The sequence below is a fragment of the Vulpes lagopus genome, chromosome 10, assembly GCF_018345385.1.
Source record: "Vulpes lagopus strain Blue_001 chromosome 10, ASM1834538v1, whole genome shotgun sequence".
Taxonomy (NCBI): domain Eukaryota; kingdom Metazoa; phylum Chordata; class Mammalia; order Carnivora; family Canidae; genus Vulpes; species Vulpes lagopus.
In genome coordinates, this window is record NC_054833.1 from 81,266,703 (window position 1) to 81,287,436 (window position 20,734).

General features: G+C 55.5%; 1 protein-coding gene across 9 annotated transcripts in view; it reads left to right on the forward strand.

Moving 5' to 3' along the window:
• Nucleotides 1–17,735, forward strand: part of SSBP3 (single stranded DNA binding protein 3) — a 164,738-nt gene extending 147,003 nt beyond the window's left edge. For all 9 annotated transcript variants that reach the window (XM_041770775.1, XM_041770779.1, XM_041770777.1 and 6 more), the window contains 9 exons: nucleotides 5,246–5,310; nucleotides 6,011–6,059; nucleotides 6,708–6,743; nucleotides 7,290–7,344; nucleotides 8,706–8,776; nucleotides 15,782–15,860; nucleotides 16,106–16,134; nucleotides 16,268–16,369; nucleotides 17,082–17,735. In XM_041770775.1, coding sequence (XP_041626709.1) covers nucleotides 5,246–5,310; nucleotides 6,011–6,059; nucleotides 6,708–6,743; nucleotides 7,290–7,344; nucleotides 8,706–8,776; nucleotides 15,782–15,860; nucleotides 16,106–16,134; nucleotides 16,268–16,369; nucleotides 17,082–17,111 — 516 coding nt within the window. In that variant the 3' untranslated portion in view covers nucleotides 17,112–17,735. The remainder of the gene's footprint in view (nucleotides 1–5,245; nucleotides 5,311–6,010; nucleotides 6,060–6,707; nucleotides 6,744–7,289; nucleotides 7,345–8,705; nucleotides 8,777–15,781; nucleotides 15,861–16,105; nucleotides 16,135–16,267; nucleotides 16,370–17,081) is intronic.
• The last annotated feature ends 2,999 nt before the right edge of the window (nucleotides 17,736–20,734 follow it).

Here is a 20,734-nt window from a genome sequence, read left to right on the forward strand (position 1 = left end):
CAACTTGGGGACTTAAAATCGGTGTTTAGGACTCTGATTGCCTGGGTTTGATGATTGCTTTGAGTCATGTGTGTTTTTGTTTTTTAATTTTTTATTCTGGCTAAGGCCATTAACAGAGTTAAGCCTGTATTAATAATACTGGGGTTCTGAAAGCTGGGAATGGATGTCAGCTGATTGAGAGCAGAGTATTCTGTAAGTTTAGGACTTCCTCCTAGCTAAGCAGGTGTCTCGTCATGTCCCTGACCAGCAGTCTGGCACACTCTCGTGGCAGGCTTTAAAGAGGTGAGGGTCCCAACGGCTGAGGTCTTGCCAAAAGAAGGCCTCTTGGGCCCATGTGGCTCTCCTGGCTTCACCAGGCAGGGTGCGAGGTCAGAACTCTCCTGGAGGTCCCAAGAGGGTTGACCAAGAGGGAAGGGAGAAGCTAGCCCCGGGATGAGGCCAGTGGATGCACCTCCTCCCCCCTGAGCCTCAGAGGCTCTAGAAATGTCTTATTTTTTATTTGACTTTATCGAATCAGTAAAGAGACCTAAAATGCTTTGTCCATGTCTCCCATACTGCTCTGGGTAAAGTGCAGTCTTAAATCTCTGAGCCAAACCTCTCTTAGAACAACCCAGAATGTCTGCCCCCTGCCCCCCACTGGGGGCAGACAGGCCTGGCCTGGTTTGGGACAGGTTTGGGGGTCATCCAGGGAGCGGGCACTGCAGAGCCTGAGAGGACAGGAACACCCCTACCTCCTGCTCCAGCCCTTTCTTGTCTATCCCCTGGGGGTGCTTTCTTGGTCACTCCCAACAGACAGGAGAGGGACGAACTCAGAACTCAGTGCTGGAAAACATGGTTCCAGCCGCAGCTCAGCCGGCTTGGGCCTCTAGTCCCTCATCTGCAAAGTGGGCAGCTGAGTGATCACCTCACAGAGCCCACGGTAGGTTTGGCAGAAACAGCATGAGGTGCCTGCAGGGTGTTCACGCACCCCACTGCCTCCCTAGACCTGGGCTCGGGAGACACAGAGTCCTGTCTCTGCCACAGCCTGGGCTGTTAGAAGAAGAGACTAGACTAGCCCCTTGAAGCAGCCTTTGCTAAGCACCACTGCAGGCACAGTGCCAGGCTGAGAACAGAGACACCCAGGTGGGAAACCGTCAGCCTGTAGTTCCAAGTGGGGAATAAGATTGCTGATAGCCGGTCACCACTCCAGAACCTTCCCAACAACGAATATTTACGGTGTAGTCTTGGGGCTACTTTATAGATTTCAGAGGCAGATGGAGTGACATTTGCACTTCCTGAGCCTGTGTTGCATTTTAGCCTGAATGTCACAAACGAACCAGCAGACCAGCCATCGCCCTGCCCTTTTCTCTGAGTGCCTCAGACAGGCTTTACCCTGCTTTGGTGAAACGGCCAGTGCCAAAGGGAGGTAATAGATCCACTTAATTATAGTCCTTCTTTAAAGAATTATGTTGGTATCAGATGGGAACGTTCTGGCGAAGTTTTTCAGAAAGTGGCTCCTGTTGGAATGAGTCTAGAACCGCAAGGCCTTCTGGCCGGGCTCCCATCGACAGATTACAAGGCCTCCTCCCAGGTGCTGGGGCTCCTAGAGCCCATGGGTGCTGCTTGCTAGCATCTCTGGTGCTCAGGCTGGGGATGGAGGGCGGTGTCAGGTGGCCAGCAGCCCCGAGGGTCTGTGTTTGACACAGTTCACATCGTGGGGTAACCATGGTCCCTAGGGACAGTCCTGTGCTGCCCAGAAGAATCTGCATCTCCCTGCTGATCCAGGACAGCCCCACTCTTTCTTGGCGCTGCCTGTAGCTTCTGGGCAATGGCCCCAGCAAGCCATGGAAGGATCAGAAACCTAGCCAGAGCAGCTGGAGGCTGGGTGAAGAGAAGGTGGGGCCACATGAAGCACTTTCCCCAAAGTGGGGTAGGGCACCCATAGGGGCCCCCAGGGGGCCCTGCATGATGAGAGGGGGGATGGAGGACAGGACCCTGCTGCCCAGGAAACTGTCCTGACAGCCTGTCCTAAAGACCGGAATGTGTGAAGGTGACAACAGTGCTGGGCCGGCTCTGGACAGCACCAAGAAGAGCCCCTGCGCCTGGGAGTTGCAGAGAGGGGGAGCAGGACCCAGCCCTGCCAGCCGCCCAGGGCTTTGCTGTGTCCAGCAGGCTGGGCCTGGTGCCCGACCTGAGGTCCCCAGCAGGGGGGCCCTTCATCGTTCCTGCCAGTAGACCAGACCCTTCTGCTTAGGGTCCAGAGTGGCCAAGAGGGGCTGAGGGTGAAGGTGTGGGAAGACGGTGACTGCCTCCATAGCTACGGCCAGCCCCAAACTGCGTGGAGGGTCCGGGCGTCCAGCTGCCCCATCCCTGCAGAGCTGTGCAGACAGCAGCGGAAGGGGGAGCATCTGGCTGCTGGGCACACCTTGCAGTCCAGGGACGTGGACAGGCGGGCACTGAAGGAAGGGGACCATTTCTGTGGAGTCTCTGAAACCATGCTTTCAAGCCAAGCCCTCTGGGGAAAGGGCTGCTGTTTCTGCTCTGAGAACTTTCCCCCATAGTTGACAGTTCAGCCCTACTTTTACCCCCTGACTCTGTTCACCCTTGAGCAAATCTCAGGCTTCTCTGGACCTCTGGCCTGTCATCTTTGAAACAGGGAGGCGGAAGTGGCCCTCCAGAGTCTGTGCCTCTAGCAGGGAGGACCTGGTGGGCAGCCTCCCTCTTGGGAAGTGGCCGTGCTGCTGTTGGGAAGGCTCTGGAAGGTGAGCTAGAGGTAGGAACAGCAGCTGGCTCCCTAGAGCCTTCCCAGGGGTCTGTGTACTGCCTGGGCGGGCACATCACAGGAGTGAGCACCTGGCTGGTCCTCCCATCACCCAGTCTGTGCCGCAGCGGCCCGAGCCCCACCAGCCCCCACTGGCCCCCACTAGCCCCCAGGCCAGCCTTTCCCTTGCCTGCAGTGGGCCAGAGAGGCAGCAGGAGCGGCGGGAGCCCACAGGAGAGTTCTCTGTCTGGGAAACCTTTGGAACTGGCCAGGCTGTGCCCCGGGGGAGAGCGGGCTGCCAGGGGTGGTGGCAGGCTTCCTGTCCTGCAGCGGCGGAAGTGAGGCTGAGATTTGTGGAGGGATTGAGGAGCTGCACGTGGGGCTTAGGGAGGACCCTTTAAGACCTGAGGTTCTGTGATGCTTAAGGCAGCATTAAGGGCTTTGGTGTTCTGCTAGCATCCCAAACCGGAGCGCATGTCCGAGAGCCGAAGGAGCACTTCAAAGCTGTCATTTCATTTGATCCTCCCGGCCCGCTCTCCGTCTCCGCCGCGTAGGCAGGGCAACGGGGCAGAGGTGGCAGCTGCAGAGCCAGAGCTGGGCTGTGCGCCTCTGGCCATAGCTCTGCTGTGCACACAGCCGCGGGGGGCTGTCGCTCTGCTCCTGACCCTCAGCGGTTTTGTCTTCCCAGTGAGGGGCCGTCTTCCCAGTGGGGGGCTGCGATGGGGCAGTTGTAATGATTGAGCACCTGGCACGGCCTAAGCCAGAGTAAGCACTGGGGTGCCCCGTGCCCACGCCCGGGCTCTCCTGTGCTCTGACCTCAAGCCTGCGGCTCTGCCTGCCAGCCCGTGGCCCTGTCTGTAAGCCAGGCCTGGCACCGGCTCATCCCGGAACTCACTGGGCTTCCTCAGTGGCCCCCTTCCCCTGCCTCCTCCATGCCAGGCCTTGCTGTTTGCCAGTTACTGTCTACACACTGTCCGTGTGTCCTGTTAGACACCAAGCCGCTGTCAGGGACACCAGGGAGAGCAGGTGGGCCCACAGCTTTCATGTTCAGGAACCCGGCCTCGGTTCAGAACCCGGCCTCGGTTCAAGAACTCTGCTCCAGCATGATGTTGGCTCGGAGCTGCTCAGCTCGGGCTCTTCAGCCTCCTGGCCTTTTGCTCTTCCTGACGGCCTTTCAGCAGATATGTGGGGAGAGTGCAGACCTAGAGGCTTACAGATCCAGGTTTAGACCCTGGTGGAGTCACTGGCGTACTGACTTCGGGCAGTCAGGTCCTCAGTCTCCCCTTCTCTAAAATGGGACTCATACTAGCTTTGTGGCATTGTTAGAAGGACAACCCAGGGCCTGTATGTCACATGGGTTATGGGCTCAGCTATTTCTTTGCTGTCAAATTTCCACCAACCTCACATTTTTCGGATTCTATAAAGGCAGAGCTTAAGCTACAACCAGACTAATTTTACTTTCTGTACATTTACTTACTCCTTCATTGATTCAGCACCCAGTCTGTGATGGCTGGTGTGTGGAGTGACACACGTACGGAGAAAATCAAGACACAGTGTCCCCCCCCCCCCCCCCCAACACACACATACAAGGTACTCAGAGCCCAGTGGGAGAGACACATGGCCATGATCATAGCCCTGTGTGGCATGGGCTGTGGCAGGGGTCAGGGGATTGCAAGGCATTATGGGAGTGAGCATCCTAAGAGATGTACAGGGAAGGCTTCACAGAGGAGGTGCTCTTCGTGCTGGGTTTGGAAGATACGTAGGAGCCCAAGTGGAGAAGGGAAGCAAGGCATTTCTTCTGCAGAGAAAATAGCATTGGAAGTGGAGAGCCAGGGGTAGTAGTGACTAGAGGTTCCTCATCTGGCACTCACGTGACCCCTTGTGCTGTGCCTTGGTGGGGTGTACTGAGCTGAGGTAGGACTCTTCCCCAAGACAGAATTGGTGACCCTGCCCCCGAGAGTTTTCTTCCTGCTTCTCTAGCGCTGTGTGTGTCGCAGGCCCCACAGGCTGATGCTGGAATCAGGCATCCTGATCCCGGGGCTAGGGGATAGCCCAGACATGGGGCAAGGAAGGGGTATCTGTATGTGCTGGACTTTGGGGACAGCCACTGGCCAGGCGTTTCAGGACTCCTCCTTCTTACACATTCAGACCCACCCTGCCCCTGGCCTCAGAGTTTCTGATGTGGGCAGTGTTCCCCAGCCGGTTCTGTTCTGAGCCCACTTCCTTTACCCACCCAAGACCCGAGACAGATGTGAGGGCTTGCTGGACATCCCCATGCTTTCAAGAGAACCATCCCGAAGCCTCCCTCTGTGCTGGCTTGTCATTGTGGTCCTGTCACGTGGTTCCCACCCCCTCACCTTATTTAATGAATATGTTATTTTTTTCCTCATCAGATCCTTTCCACAGACTAATCCTCTTGCTTATATTCTGTTTGTCTTTCTTCCCTCCTCCTCTCTCTGGTTCCCCTCCTCCTTCTCATAGACTGACCCTTGGTTATCGTTGCAGAATTATGGCAGCGGCATGAGACCACCACCCAACTCCCTCGGCCCCGCCATGCCCGGGATTAACATGTAAGGCACAGCTGACCCCGCTGGTGGCACAGAGCCTGCGGCTCGCCCCGCCCTCTGTCACTCCCCGAATGGCCGGTGAATGATGATAATTCTGGGCACCTCTCTGGACGTCAGTCCCCTCTGCAGTGGAGTGATGTCAGAGACACTGCGATAAGAGCTCCCATGCCCTGTATTGGGCTTATCCTCTCTGGCTGTGGCTCGGAGCCTGCCGCAGGCACTAGCCGCCGCCCCCCCCCCCCCACTCTTCCTAATAATCCTGTGAGGTGGTTATTACCCCCCACTTACACATGAGGGAACTGAGGCCCAGAGAGGTGAAGTAACTTGCCCGTACTCACACAGCTCTGAGTGACAGGATTGAGACTGAACCCCTATACAGTGCTGCTCTAGTGCTTTAGTGTTTCTTAACCCCTCCTTGCAGGGACAGATTCCTGGGAGAATCTGTGGGTTCCCTTCCTGGGAAAATGCACACAGGAGATTTTATATACGTTACACATTCCCCGTGTGATCTATAGGAGCTTGTAGATCTCCACTCAAGGAGCTGCCCTTTGCTCCCCGAGAACCAGATGGTGTGTAAGGCCCTAGGACTGTGGAGGACTTCCTGTTAGTGATGTCAGCCCTCTCGTTCTGGCCCTTCCAGCACCACCCCCTTGGGGTTGATAAGACCTTTTTCATTGTCGTCCTCTCTCTCTCTCCCTCTCAGGGGCCCGGGAGCTGGCAGGCCCTGGCCAAATCCTAACAGTGCTAACTCAGTGAGTACCCCAGTTGGATGGGATGGTGATGGTGTTTGCAAGGGAGGGGCTCCTAGGGTACAGGGGGGTCTTGTCCCCAGGTTGGAGGTGTCGTGAGAGGCAGGGTTGCGGCAGGACTCTCCACCCCCACCCCCTGGTGCCTGCAGGGAGGAATGCTGCTGTAAGTGAGGCTTGGAGTAAGGTGCTGTGGCCTTCAGGAGTTCGGCCCCAGCCCAGCCCATTGCTCTGCAGAAACCCTGATGTGTGAGCCGAGGGCTTGCTCAGAGACCACTCTGCACGTAGAAACCCCTGGGGATCCTCTCTTCCCTGGCAGGGCTGGCTTCTCACACCCAGAGGAACAAGCTGGGAATGGGCTCCGCACAGAAGGCCACGGGGCTGGGGAGAAGCTCTTGCTTTCCTGTCCTCTTGACCTGGAGGATCTCCCATGTCCACACCCCATCAGAGCTCCCTGCCAAGGCTCTCGGGATCAGTTCAGTGTGGGCACTGGGCTTTGTTCACACCCCTGGCTATCCCAGGGACACTAACCAGGAGTTCCCACAGCCTTCCCCAGCAGAAAGGGGGTGTGTCCCCAGGTGGATTTAGAAGCCCAATGGCATTCTGTGAGAGGAAGTGACTCTGACACGTGGCTCCCCCACTTCTTGTTTTTAGATTCCATACTCCTCCTCATCACCTGGTACCTACGTGGTAAGTATGTGTGGGTTTGGAGCATTGCGTGTCACAGCCCACATGTGGCTGAATGTGCGAGAGAACTTCTCCAGGGTCTCTGTCTCTTTCCCTTGCACAACACATTCTGGGTACAAGTTTCAAATTATGCTAGAACCTGCTTTATCTGTACAGATACCTGCTATATTCAGGTATCTGTACCTTCTAGTGGCCCAGAAATCCCCCAACAAGACCTAGAGTTGGGTCCCCATCTTGGGGGCTGCCCAGTGGCCCAGCTGGCTTCTACCACAAGCCTCTGGTTCCCTGCATTGGTGTGTATGTGAGCACATGTGCACACCCACAGCTGCCTCTGGGTCTGGAGAACGATGAGGATGGTTTGGGGGGCTGTAGACCAAGTCCAGCTCTCCCAAGGCTTAAACACGTGCGCCCTGCTTGAGCTTTAACCAGAGCTAACACCGGGCTGGGCCCTGGGCAAGCACTTGTCTTTGATGTCACTGGAGCTCAGTGGCTTCTCCCCACCTGTGTCATTGTCATGGATATTTGATGTCAGTTTTATCTCCCTTCCAGGGACCTCCTGGTGGTGGTGGCCCCCCAGGAACACCCATCATGCCTAGTCCCGCAGGTGAGAAGGCTTGGGGAGAGGGTACCATTGAGATCATAAGGGGTCTTGGAGGGGCCCAAATGCCAGGCCTAAGCTCACCAGCTATTCTTCTTGAGCAGTGTTTCCCCCACCAGGTACCTTGGCATTAGGAATTTAGGAGGCAGGCGTCCCCTGGTGCCACTAACCTGCCCTGTGGCCTCAGCCAGGCCACTCCTCATCTCTGGTTAAAGGAAGGGGCTGTGCAGTGGGGAGGGAGATCCTGGAACGAGGGTTCTCACTGTCCTCGGCTTGGACCAGTTGGTTAAGCACCAGTCCTGGCTGTGCATTTCTCTAGATGCCTGAAAAGGGGCTTTGGAATTTCTGGCCTCCTGGGACCAGCACTGTGTAACATAATGGTCCCTCAAGAGTTCCCAGAGCTCTTGGCTTCCGGTCATCTATGCAGGGGATGGCTTCTCCCTCTTCTTTGATCAGAAGAGGGCATGCGTGCACACGTGGGCATGTGCACACACACGTACACACACAGCATCATGTTTATACTTCTTTCGCAGCTAAGAACACCCTTCCGTCTAGAAGGAATTCCACAAACACCTTTACCCACCCAAAAATAAAAAGTGAGGGGTAGTTGGATTTCTGTCTGAGGAACAGGGTGCCTGCTCCTGATACAAACATGTTAGCTGAATTTCTAAGGAGACTTTTCTGGGAGACAGATGGGTCCCTCTGTTCCCAGACTCCTCAGCTCCCAGTAGCAGGGAAGCTGCTAAGCTGCAGTGGTCAGGCTGGCAGCTGTGATGTTCAACTCCCGCTCCTGCTCCCTCTTTCTGCTGCTGCATTTTTATGAGCTGCATGACCTACATTCAGACTGGGTCACATTAAACCACTCCATATGTTAATTCGTCTCCAGCCCCCTCCTGGCCTCTCCCTCCTGTCCCATCAGCTGGGCAAGGTGGCCCCTGGGTAATTTGTGGTGTTTCCCTTTCCCCGATTTGATTAAAACTGCTGGGTGGGATTGGGGGAGAGCGCAGGTGGTGGTCTGGCTGTCCCTCATCGTCCTCAGCAGTGTCTGGGGAGCACGTTTGGTTTGGGGTGGGGAGATGAGAATTCAGATCCCCCCCACACACACACCCACACGCCTTGCCACATTCACACTGTTGTCCAGACATCCTGGAATTCTTCGTTTCAGGGTTGAGTGGTTTTCACAGTTGAATTTTCTGTGATTAAAAACTTTGTGAATCTTCATTAAATACAAATTAGCCAGAAAATGGTGGTACTTAGAGGAGATTTTAGGTGATAAAATACAAAAGAATGAGTTCAAGTGCCACGAGTTTGTTTTAATTAAGAAATGAATTAATCACCCCGACTTGTGGGTTTCCACTGTTCTACAGATTCAACAAATTCCAGTGACAACATCTACACAATGATTAATCCGGTGCCGCCTGGAGGCAGCCGGTCCAACGTAAGTCCGCTTTCTAATAATTTACATATCAGATACCATAACAAATCATAATTAACTTCATCAGCTGAGGGGAAAGCAAGTTTAATTGATTTCAGCCATTTGTTACCAAAGATGAATAAAATAAACCATCAGAAAAGTGATTTAACTCTTGGGCAACTCGGTTCCCATTTCATAGCTGGGAGAGAAGGGGGTAGAGTGATGTCCTCCCCTCTGGTCAGAGGGGGGTGTCCGGCCTCACTGTGGGGGTTGCCACTGCTCTGGAGTGGGGTGTCGGTTTGGGAAAGCACTAGGCTGCGGGTGACCTGGGTCACACCATCCCTGCTGATGGGCTGTGCCGCCCCCCGGCCGCCCTTCAGCCTCTCAGGTCTGGAGCTGTGGGTTCCTGGAGCCCATCTGGGGTCCCGCCTGCCCTGTGCCTCTGGCCCCTTTGGGAGCCCCGGGACTCCTACACTCTGCAACATCTTGGCCTCTCCTTGTGTCACTGCCTGGCCTAGAGGCCACTCCCTCCCCGCTAGGCTTCTCCAAGCCCCAACCCTCAGTGATGTCGCAGCTCAGACTCCACTTTATCTGATTCTTGCTCACTTACTCCCCTCATGTCCGCTGCCTTGTGCCAGGTGGCCCTTGGCTCTGCAGCTGTGGCCTGTTTCCATCTCCCAGGTGGGAGCTCCCTGAGGGCAGGACTGCTCTGACCCACGTCTACAGACGGCCCCTCCTCCCAGGTGGGGGTGGTGAGTCCTACTGGCCTTGCACTCAGGGAACTTACTACCTGGAAAGGAGGCCGCTGTGTGACCAAATGCACAGTCTGGACTGCAGAGCCAGAGGGTGGACTTGGGGTCCCAACACTATTCGGGCCTTTTGGGGTGCTTTCTTTGGTTTTGTTGGTTTGGGTCCTGATAGGACCGGGTGGATCACTCACCATGCTCAACACTGCCTGGAGGCTGTCCCATGCTGGACACTGCACATGTCTAATCCTCTGGCAGCCTCTGAAGTGAGGCTTCCGGGTGCCTGCTGTATGCAGAGAGGGACCTGAACCAGGGGTCATGTGATGGAGAGGGAGGGGAACTGCACTCCTTAACCCTTGCTCTGCCATCCCTGTCCCTCTCCTGGGCAGCCAGCATGCTAGTCATCCCTGCCTCTCATTAGTGTGACCGACTATCAGGTTTAGCACTAAAAGCTCAGTGTTCAGGACACAACTTCCCAGGACACAAAGTCCGGGGTTTTGACAGTAACTTCAGAAGGCTGGGTGCCAGAGTGTAAGGCCCTTAACTGCAGCCCCAGAGCAGGGGACTATGCTCAGGGTGTTCAGCGGCAGCTGGAAACAGCTCCCCTGATCACGGATGCCAGCGCTCATGGCCTGCAACTCCTGGTAGGCTGGCCACATCATGGCACCAAGAGGGGTGGGGCTCGAGTGCACTGGGGTCAGGGCCCTGACAGGGTCGGCCTCGACTCTGCCTGCAGATCAGCTGCTTGGCCCGGTGTCAGGATTGCACAGGCCTGATTTTTCATGCTGCGAGCAGGGGCACCTTGTCTTCTGGGCCAAGGGGCTGGAAGAGAGCAGGATGGCAGCACTAGGGCTGCCCAGGCCTCACTGGATTGGCAGGTGCCAGCTGGGGGGGGACATGCACAGTGGACTGGGGAGAGGAACCATTGGAATGGAGGTGCTTGGCGGGGGGCACGACCAGGGGGACAGTCGCCCCGGATTTGTGCCAGCACAGCCTTCCAATGACACTGCCACCAGGCTGTCCCTGCTGCAGTTCCCTGAGCTCAGGAGGCCACGGTTCCGGATTCGAAGGCTGCACCCAAGTCCCATGTGGTGATAGAGGAGGGCATCTTGATGTCGGGCTAGTCCTGTCGGGTGCTTTCTGCAGCCAGGTGGTGCCTCACATCACGGTCATGAAAACCTGTCCCTTACTCTTTGGTACTGACTCAAAAGCTGGAGCTTCACCTCGTTGTGTTGATTTCTACCATGATCTTAGTGAAACTGCAGAAAACAAAGCAAAGACGGTTGTTGTTCTGTCCAAACACAAGCTAGACTTGGCCCATCTGTCTGCATATTGGGTAGATAGCACACGGTTAATTTGGCAAATTTCATTTGGCATCTAAACTCCTTACCTGCTGACTGTCCCACCCACCATGCCCCCGGCACTGCTGCAGAAGTACGGCTTACTTCCTTGTGATGCCAGGCTTTCCTAATGAAAGATTTTTGGTCACCCGTCAATCTCCTCAAAATGCGCAGATACACGTTAACAAGGCTTGGGGCTTTGTGGAGGCGGAGTCAGACCCAGACACCTGCCCGCACAGCAGCCAGAGCTAGTGCTGGCCACAGGAAAGGTGCTGAAAGCTCGGCCCACTGTGACATCCTCCTTTCCTGGGAACCACATTGAGGTGAGGGCGTAGAGAGGAATTACAGTAAGGTAGACGTGTCTATGCTGTGGCTTTAGAACTGTTGGGTGATCCTTTCAGGGGTCACCGGGAGCCTAGAAGAGGATTGACAGACCACACCTGAGCCATTAGGGGCCACTGGGGGGGTTGGGTCAAACCCCATTGGCCAAAGCAGTGACTTGGTTTTGAAAATGAGATTGCCTGAGAACTCAAAACCTGTCACCAGCAAAGGGCAGCGCTTTCTTGGCTTCTTGATTGAAACTGTAACTTACTTGGAATCCATCTTGGATCTCACAAGTTAACATCACCTCTGTGCTTTAAACGGTTTTCCCTGAAAGAGAGAGACGATTAAGTGAGGACGAGATCCATGGTGCTTCAGAATCCTTAGAAATGATGGACATTTGAGACAGGACAGCCTGTCTCCCTAAACCAGCCCATAGATACAAAATGTGATGCACCTCTTAGGAGAGCTCGAAGTGAATTCCTGCAGGCCCCAAAACCTGTGCAAATCCGTAAAATCCCAAGTACTCTGTGCACAGATGTTTTTGTGGAGAGGGTGTTTCCATGTTCCCGTGTTGGACTGACGCCAGGGCCTCATAAGAGCAGAGTGGCAAGTTGCAGTGATTTTTTTTGCATTTGCCATTATATAAGAAAATTAACAGGCATGGGCTAGAGGCTGCTGGCAATCCAGAGAAAAGCAGACAAGAGCAAGGTGGGTCCCCAGCAGCTCCACCGCAGCCTCTGGAAAGAACTGAGCTCGGATTCATGTTCTTGCTATGTCTCTTCAACCTAGCCTGGTCCCATCTGGAAATGTGGCCTCAGGTGCCACCTCTGTTCCCACGTAGGCATCATCAAGCTGGACAAATGTCTTCCTTGAATGGATTATCCAAGACATTTACTTCACAGGGAAACTATGTTAGCTACCTCTTTGTGTAAAACTTTTTTTCTAATCTTAATAAAGGGGGGGTGGACAGAGCAAAAATGCCCTATTATAGGATAGAAAGAAATGAAACTTTTTATTTTATTTTTTATTTTTTTTATTTTTTTTTTTTGAAATTTTTTAAAAAAGATTATTTACTGGGGCACCTCAGTGGTTTAGTTGGTTAAGCATCTGCCTTCAGCTCGGGTCATGGTCCCAGGACCCATGGTCCCTAGGATGGAGCTCTACATCGGGCTCCCTGCTCAGCGGGGATCCTGCTTCTCCCTCTCCCTTCCCATCCTCCACTTATGCTCTTGCTCTCAAGAGCAAGTAAATAAAAAATCTTTAAAAAAGATTTATTTGAGAGAGCCAGTGAGCTTGTGTGGGAGCAGGGGGAGGGACACACTCCCGACTCCACTGAGCATGGAGCCGGACTCAGGGCTGGATCCCATGACCCTGAGATCATGGCCTGAGCTGAAATCAAGAGTAGGACGCCTAACCAACTGAGCCACCGAGGTGCCCCAAGAAACATGATTTTTAAAGATCCAACATAAGCAATATCTGTTTCATCAGTCCATTGCGTTTAGCCTCTTAAAAAAAAAAATCTTACATTTGTGTATTTTAAGACTACATAGTAATATAGCCTACAAAATTTAAATATCCAATAAAGAGCTCAAATAAATTACTGTATTAGAGAATAGAAACATTATAAAACTGTTATGTTTTCTCACACAAACCATTCATTTAACTAATCCTCTATCCCCTGCTCCCGTTAACTAGCCTTGTTATGGCTTTATTGAAATAATAGCATTTATGTGGCAAAGTAATACAGAATAAGCAAGTGGTGCAGGGAGAGCTGGCTATCCCCAGGCAGGTGCATGAGGCCGGACCGCAGCTTCACGCCAAAACCCAGAATCAGTGCAGAGTCGACCCTCCATCTGCCTGGCGACGCTGAAGCCATAAAAGGCTTAGAGGAAGAGAGGTGTCAGTCTTCGTGGCCTGCGTGAAAGCAAAGCTTTTTTACCTGTGACACGGAAAGCACCAGTGACAAAAGAAAAAAGCAAATAAATTGGATTTCATCACGATATAAAACTTCTGCGCTTCAAAGGGACACCATCCGGAAGGCAAAAACAGCCCACAGAGTGGAGAAAACATTTGCAAATCACATATCTGATGTAGGACTTAAATCCAAAAAAGGCAGAGAACTCTGAAAACTCAGTAGTGAAAAAACCCAATTTTAAAAACGGGCCAATGATCTGAACAAACATTTCCCTAAAGATGTATCAGTAGCCAGTAAACACACAGAAAGGCACCCAGTGTCGTGGTCGTCCTGGAGATGCCACCAGCCCCATGTGCTCTCGGGGGTCAGCCCCTGCACGTGCTCCCAGGGATCGCTGGGGACCAAGGCTGGGAACCAACCAGGCCCAGTAGGGGCGAGGCCGGCGAGACCTGGGGCCGGGGGGGTGGTTGGGGGTGCGGGCTCCTCTCCTGCTGGTGGGAATGGAAAATGATATAGCTGCTGTGGGAAATGGTGTGGCGGTCCCTCAGGCTAAATGGGGCCACCACGTGACTTGGCACCTCCACTTTCTGTGGGTCTCTGCCCGTGGGAAATGACCACGTATGTCCACAGAGTAATCCTGTTCAGTATTCAGAGTGGCGGTACTCACAACAGCTAAAGCATGGGAACAACCTGAATGTCTGCTGATGGGGTAGACAGATAAAGTGCAATCTCTCCATACGGTGCGATGAGATTTGGCCAGAAGGAGGAGTGAAGGCCTAATTCGTGCCCCAACACGAGTGAGCCTTGAAGCCATGCTGAGCAAAGGAAGCCAGCCACAGAGCTCATGGAGGATTCCACTTACGCAAAAATGTCCAGAATAGGCAAATCCATAGAGACAGAAAACAAATTAATGGTTGTCTGGGGCTGGGAGGCTTGCAGGGGGGTGGGGAGTGACTGCTAATGGGTACAGGGCTTCTTTATGGGATGATGAAAAGGTTCTAACGTGGATTGTGGTGATGGTTGCCCGACTCTAAACATACGAGAAACCACTGAATTGTATGCTCGAAGTGGGCTGATGGTATGGTCTGTGAGTTACAGCTCCGTAAAGCTGTTAAAAATAATATCCAAGAGGGGCGCCTGGGGGGCTCAGTCAGTGAAGCATCCGACTCTTGATCTCAGCTCAGGTCTTGATCTCAGGGTCATGAGGCACAAGCCCGTGTTAGGCTCTACACTGGACATGAGGCCTATTTAAAAAAAATTAATAATAAGAAAACACAATGATCTATAACCTCAAATGTTTTAGTACACTCACAAACATGTAGTTGTTTATAACATTATCGTGCTTGGGGATTGTGTGGTCTTTGGGTTGTCCTGAGTTGACTCCCTATAAAAAGTCACCCTCGTCCTCATCTCATTTGGATTAGTAAGTGTGAAATTTGTTGCCAGATATCAAAAATGTGGCCCTGGGAAGCCTCTGGGGAGGGGGAGGCCAGGAGGCTGCCTCTGTGGTGGAGGCAGCGGGCGGGAGCCCCTGCGGTCTGGGCCCCCCTGCCCCTTGTGCTCCTACAGGCCCCCTACCCAGAACGGCTTCCGGGACCTGCCCAAGTCCTACCCTGATGACTTTGGCCCTTGCCCTGCAGCAGGTCTGACTTCTCTGCGCCTCTTCCTGAAGCTGTGCCCGCGCCTGGGCCTCGGCTCCCTTGGGAACTCACCCGTCTGTCCCTGGGCGTCCGTAGCTGTGGGTTCCTCTTCCGGGCCCAGCTGAGCAGTGACTCGCTCTGCATCTCCGGCCCCCAGCATAGGCCAGATGCCAGACAGTCCTCTGTTCTGTGGTGTCTACCCCTCCCCTCCCCAGTGTCCCTTCATGACCCAGTGATGGGACCTCTGGCCTTTGGTTGCTCCTTTTCTGAAGTGGTTTTATAGTTCTCCTCGCTGGGCTAGAGCCCATCCCGCCCCTCAGGCCTTCTGCTCTGGGATCAGTGGCCCCTCTGCAGTGTCCCCAGGAGAGAAACCCTCCCTTGCCCTGCCTGACTGCTCCCCTCCCCACCCCCCAATCTCTCAGTAGAGCTGACATCCCCTCCCCCATGGAAATCCTTCATTTCTCAGGAAGCAGCTTCCATAGGCTGTGGAAAAGGCCCAAGCCCCTGCCCCAGCCCCCTGCCTCAGGCCCCTGCCCCAGTTCTTCCCAGGCCCTCCCAGCTCCTCTGGACGGGGCTCCAGCAAAGCATTTCCCTGCTCGCTCTGCTTCAGTTTCCTTATCTGTAAAATGGGGAGGAGAAGCATTAATACTTTAGGTCCCTGGCTTGGTATCCTCACGTGTGTGTGTGTGTGTGTGTGTGAGGGGGGTGGTGGTTTCTGACCGGTAGGCCACATGCTCCACTCCAGGGATAGAGCACAAGTCCTTACCTGTCCCCGTATGACAGTGTGTGACCTTGGTCCAGTGTCTTTCCCTCTCTGAGTTTGTTTCCTCATTGGGTGCATAGGGCCGAGCGCCTCTGCCTTGTACAGCTCCAAGGGCCGAGGAGAGGGCCAGCTGTGGCCTCCTGGTGGTGTCAGGTACCTTGGGGGGCCTGGCAGAGGGGCCCCGCCACAATGGAAGCTCCCTGAGGGCACAGCTCTTTGGCAGCTGCGTGCGGGAGCCCAAGAGAGCCCTGCAAAGGGCCTGGGGCCCACTCAACCACCATGCCCTGTGCTTCTCCCCCAGTTCCCGATGGGTCCAGGCTCCGACGGCCCGATGGGAGGCATGGGCGGCATGGAGCCACACCACATGAACGGATCGTTAGGTAAGTGGGTGCCCACCCCGTGGCCACGCCACCCCCTGCCCGACCCTGCCCACGCCACTGTCTTTGGCTCCGCCAGGCCTGGTTCCCCAGGACCTTGGCTGGGCCCATGGTAAGATCCTCAAAGATTCAGGCAGGACAGAAGATTGTCGGCACAGAAGCAGTGTGGGATTTGGGGGGTGGTGGGGTTCGGAGGCCTCTCCACTTAAGAGAAAACAAGAAACTGAATCTGTCTTCCTTCCTTGCAGGGTCAGGTGACATAGATGGACTTCCAAAAGTGAGTGTGTACTCTGTTTCCTCCCTCATGGCATCCACCCTCCCCCAGCCCTGAGGCCCCAGAAAGCTTTTCTCCCCATCTGGTGGGCAGGTTGCTGGAGCACCAGGCCTCACCTCCTCTCTTCTCTCTCCAGAATTCTCCTAACAACATAAGTGGCATTAGCAATCCTCCAGGCACCCCTCGAGATGATGGTGAGCTAGGAGGGAACTTCCTCCACTCCTTCCAGAATGACAATGTAAGTGCTGCGGTCACCCCACCCCCACCCATGTTGCCCTCGGACCATCCTCTTACCCCTGGGACCTGGGACTGCTTATTTAACAAGTTGTGCAGCCTCCTGGCCAAGACCAGCCTGGCAGCCGTGCCACCGGCTTTCACCTTGGTCATTTTTCTACACCAAGTGCAGAGCCCTCCCCTTCCTGCTGCGTGGCCCTGACCTCTGGCAGGGCCTTCTGGAGGCTTCTGCAGGGAAGCACGATGCCTCCAATACTGAGAAAGCTGAAGTGTCTGGAAGGACCCTGGGTTGGGTCTCAGGAGGCCCAGGCTCTGGCCGCTGGGCCTCTGGGCAGCGTGGTCTCTGGGGGCCCACGTGTGTGTGTCCTGGGGAAGAGGGTTCCATCTCCCCAGGAGTTCCTGGGGTCTCCTTGCACAGGGGCTGCCTTCTACTTAGAAAATCTCATTTGAAGAGACAGCATTATGCTCCGGCAGCTTTGGAGAACCCCAGACAGGCTCCCCTCAGGGCACCCTGGCTGGCCCTGTGGGGGGGTGGGGGGCCTGTGGGGGGCATTGGGTCTGCTGCTTCCTCAGCTGGAAAGGAGGGGGGATTTGAGAGGGGAAGGGGTGGAGGGGGGGGCTGCCCGCCCAGCCACGTCCCCACACTGGCCACCTGCAGTCCCCAGGGCCCCCACACCCTGGCCCTCACAACCCCATCTCTGCTTCCACCTCCCCAGTATTCTCCAAGCATGACGATGAGCGTGTGATCCCCTCCTCTTCTCCGAGACGCTGAGAGAGCCGGCATTGCAGGCAGGAAGATGCCAGAAATTATGCAAGAAGAAGTGAGGTGTCATTACCCAGGAGCTGGGGGAGGGGCATCTCCTGCTCCCCCTCAGCCCCAACCCCCTCCTCCAGCCCACCCACCCATCCCAATTTTAGTTTCATGCAATAAAAAGGCCGAACTTTTTATTCCATAAAACATGAAGGACAAAACTCAAAATAAAAATATATTTCAAGTCCATGACCAGGAAACTCCCACCCCTTGCCATTCCCAAAAGGACCTTTTATGTACGTGACACTTTTTTGTTGTTTGTTTTGTTTGGGGTTTTACCGTTACTGGGATTTTTAAATTTGTTTTCAGGGGGGTTTTTTTGGGGGAAAAATTTTTAAAAATGGAAGCTTCTAGCAAGCCCCACCCCAGTCAACCTCTTTGCTTTCTTCTTTAAAAAAAAAAAAAAAGAAAAAAGGCCAAAAAAAAAAAAAAAACCAAGCCCTGCTGTCTGTACCCAAGCCCTTCCACCAGGAAAGCTAGTCTAGGTGTGAGGTCTCACGCTGTCTTTGTAGCCATCTAAAAATAATGATAATAATAATAAACTGGGCAGTTTACAATCCGTGGTTTCTTTCAAAAGGCCTTTTTTGGAAAGAGAAAAGCAAGTCCCCTTTCTCCACTTGGGGTTTTCGGTTTGTGCGATGGGCAGGGGAGGGTCAGGAACCTGTTTTAGTTTTGCTTGGTTTCTCTGGGCCAAGGTGGCGGCGCCAGCGGCTGCACAACTGGAACCCCAGGACCCCCTCCCCTCCCACCCCCCCACCAGGTGGCCCGAGGGGCCACACCACCTGCCCGACTGCTTCCAGGACTCCCTTCCAGGACTCCGGCCGGCGGACGCTCGCTGTGACCCGGTGGCATGCACTGTGCTCCCAGGACTGCTTCCTCCTCCTAACCCGGACCTTTTCCCGCCGGCCCCCCCTCCACCCCACCCCGCTCTTCCCAGCGAGACTCCTGCCGGCTGGCCGGTGGCCTGGCCGGCGCGCCTGGGGGGAGGCCGCCCCCGACAGGATGGCTATGACCTGGGACGTGGCAGCTGTGACCCGTGCGATCCCGTCCCGCGGCCCTGGCCCGCATCATCCTCGTCGTGTGTTTGGGCCCGGTAGGGCTGGAGTTTGGGTTTTCTTTTACTTTTTTTTTTTTCCTCTTGATTCTTGCTTCTTTTTCAAAGATGGGAAATTGACCGGAATTGCTCTGTGTACGCTTGGAACTGGATGGAAAGACTTTGGAATAGCTGTGGGGGGCGGGGACACCAACCAAACAGACGCGCTGTTTCCGGTCCTGTTTTTATTTTCAAAAACCGACAAATGCGGCAGTGGAGCCCGTCCCCTCCCAGGAGGGGTGACTCACGGCCTCCGTCACCTCACACCCCCATCGAGACCTCCGTGTCTTGCCCGAAGACACCTGAATTCTTTGTACATTTACAGCCCCTCCTCCCCGCGCCCCTGTAGCTGCTGTTTCCTCCCTCCCCCCCTGATCCATGTATATCATACTATGTGAGATACCATCTGCCTGAAAAAAGACCTTGTGCGGATTATTGGGAACATTGTAGCTGTTTCTGTGTTTTTCTTACCTTGTAGTCTGGTTCTGAATTAAGAGAGGAAAGAAAAGTAATTATGATACATTGTAGTTTGTGTACGATATATGTTGATAACGTTTTATTAAAGGGACATCTTTTTTCCGCAGCCCTTCCTGACGTGTTTGGGGGCGCGGCTCGGGGTTTATGTACTGACCGCAGGAGGCAGGGTGACCGGGTAGGGAACCTCCGGTTCGGGCCCCAGGTGCCCGCCGGCTCCTCCCGGGCGCGTGTGCGGGGTCGGGGCGCTCGGGGAAGGAAGACTCCGGGGCCTCACGGCCCTATTTGGGGACCATCTAAAGTCCACTTCGTCTCCTGCCTGGCAAACACGTGTTGGTTTGCCAGAATGTTCAGGAAGTAGAAAAGGTTCCCGGTACGGTTTTCTGGGCGCCCGGGGCTGCAGCCCCCCCCATGGTGGTCCTCCCGTCTGCGGTGGTCTAGTGTGCGCCTCAGGCGGGGGGGCCTGGGAGGATCCTCAGAGCAGCGGACGCCTCGCCCTGGAAGGCGGCCGGGTGGGGAGACCCAGTCCCGGGGGGCCCGGCACCCTGGCGTGAGGAGGACTGGGGCGGCCTCAGCAGCGGGCCCTGCGGATTGGACCATCTGCAAAGTGGAGCCTGCTGCAGCCTCGGCCCGGAGACCCTACTCCAGGCCCACAGGACGGAGGGAAGCGCCGTGGGAGCCACACGTGGGCTCTGCAGCTCCGCGAGGCCGGGGCCCTCCAGGCGCAAATTGCCTGGTTTGGCCACTGCTTCCCTGCGTGGCTTGTCCATAAACGGGGCTGATGGTTTCTCTTCCTCCCGGGGCCGCGGTGAGGGGCTCGGGTGGTGCCCTGGGCGCAGGGGTTACTGCCGCGGGAGAGGGGGCATCAGGGGGTGCGGCTTGCATCCTGCCCTTCCTCCTCCCGAACCACCTTGCTTCCTCAGCGTGGTCGCCTCCGAACAAGGGGGGCAGACCTCGCTGTGCACAGAGGGTCCTCAGCGGCAGGTTTTGGTCCCAGCAGCGCAGAGCCTCGGCCACGGGCTGACCCAGTGCGGGCAGGGGGATAGCAGTGACGAGCAGCCTGCCACTTGGGCCCCAGGATGCCCCCATGCTGCCATCTGTGCAGGTGGAAGCCATGGTGGAGGGGTGCTGAGCTGCAGGGGGCCCCGGGGGTGTCAGGGAAGGTCCCAGCCTATGGTGGGGTCTGCCTCGCATCTCCCCCCACACCTGACGTCCGCTAAACAGGTGAGAACCCTGAGCGCCCCCAGGTGGGGGTGCTCCTCAAAGCTGGGGGCCACATCTGTGCTCCTTGTTCCACAATCACCCAGGAGGCGCTGTTACTCCTGGAGCAACTGGATGTTTGTTGAGCACTCACCCCTGCATCCCCCACCCCAGCGTGTGCGGTCACCTGTGTATGGGTGCTCAGGCAGTGGAAGGTGGAGCCAGTGGAGCCAGTCGCTGTGCCAGCAATCCCAGAGGGAGCCGGGCTGGCCACAGAGCAGGTGTTTTTAAACTGTTAAGAGCTGGACTGCCCCCAGAGGAGGTCTCCAGTGGGTCTGCAGAGTGAGGTCTGCCCAGTCCTGACCTGGTCGCAGGTTCCATCATGCTCCGGCAGGGATGCTCAGACCCGTGTTGTGTGTGTCACTGTGGGGGGGTGGGGGCTGGAAGGGGCTACACTGCTGCCGACAGGCTGGACTCCTCACCCTGGGCAGTGAGCCAAGCCTGGATGCAGGTGGTGAGGTTGAGGGGGGCAGGCACTTGGGACTTGGTGGAGTGGGCACCTCTGTCATCACCTCTGTCATGGAGAAAACCAGCTCCTCCCACTACACCACCTGGTCTCTGAGCCCCAGCTCCGCCACCTATAGGGGGAGGTAAAAACCACCAGTCCTGTCAGTGTCACCTTGCAGAGGAGCTGTGCGGGGCCTGAGTGTGGGGGGTCGCCCGTGGGCTCAGCTCCGAGGCCCACCCCACAGCGCTGGCCCCTCCCACGGCCCCGGTTGGCTGGCTAGGCG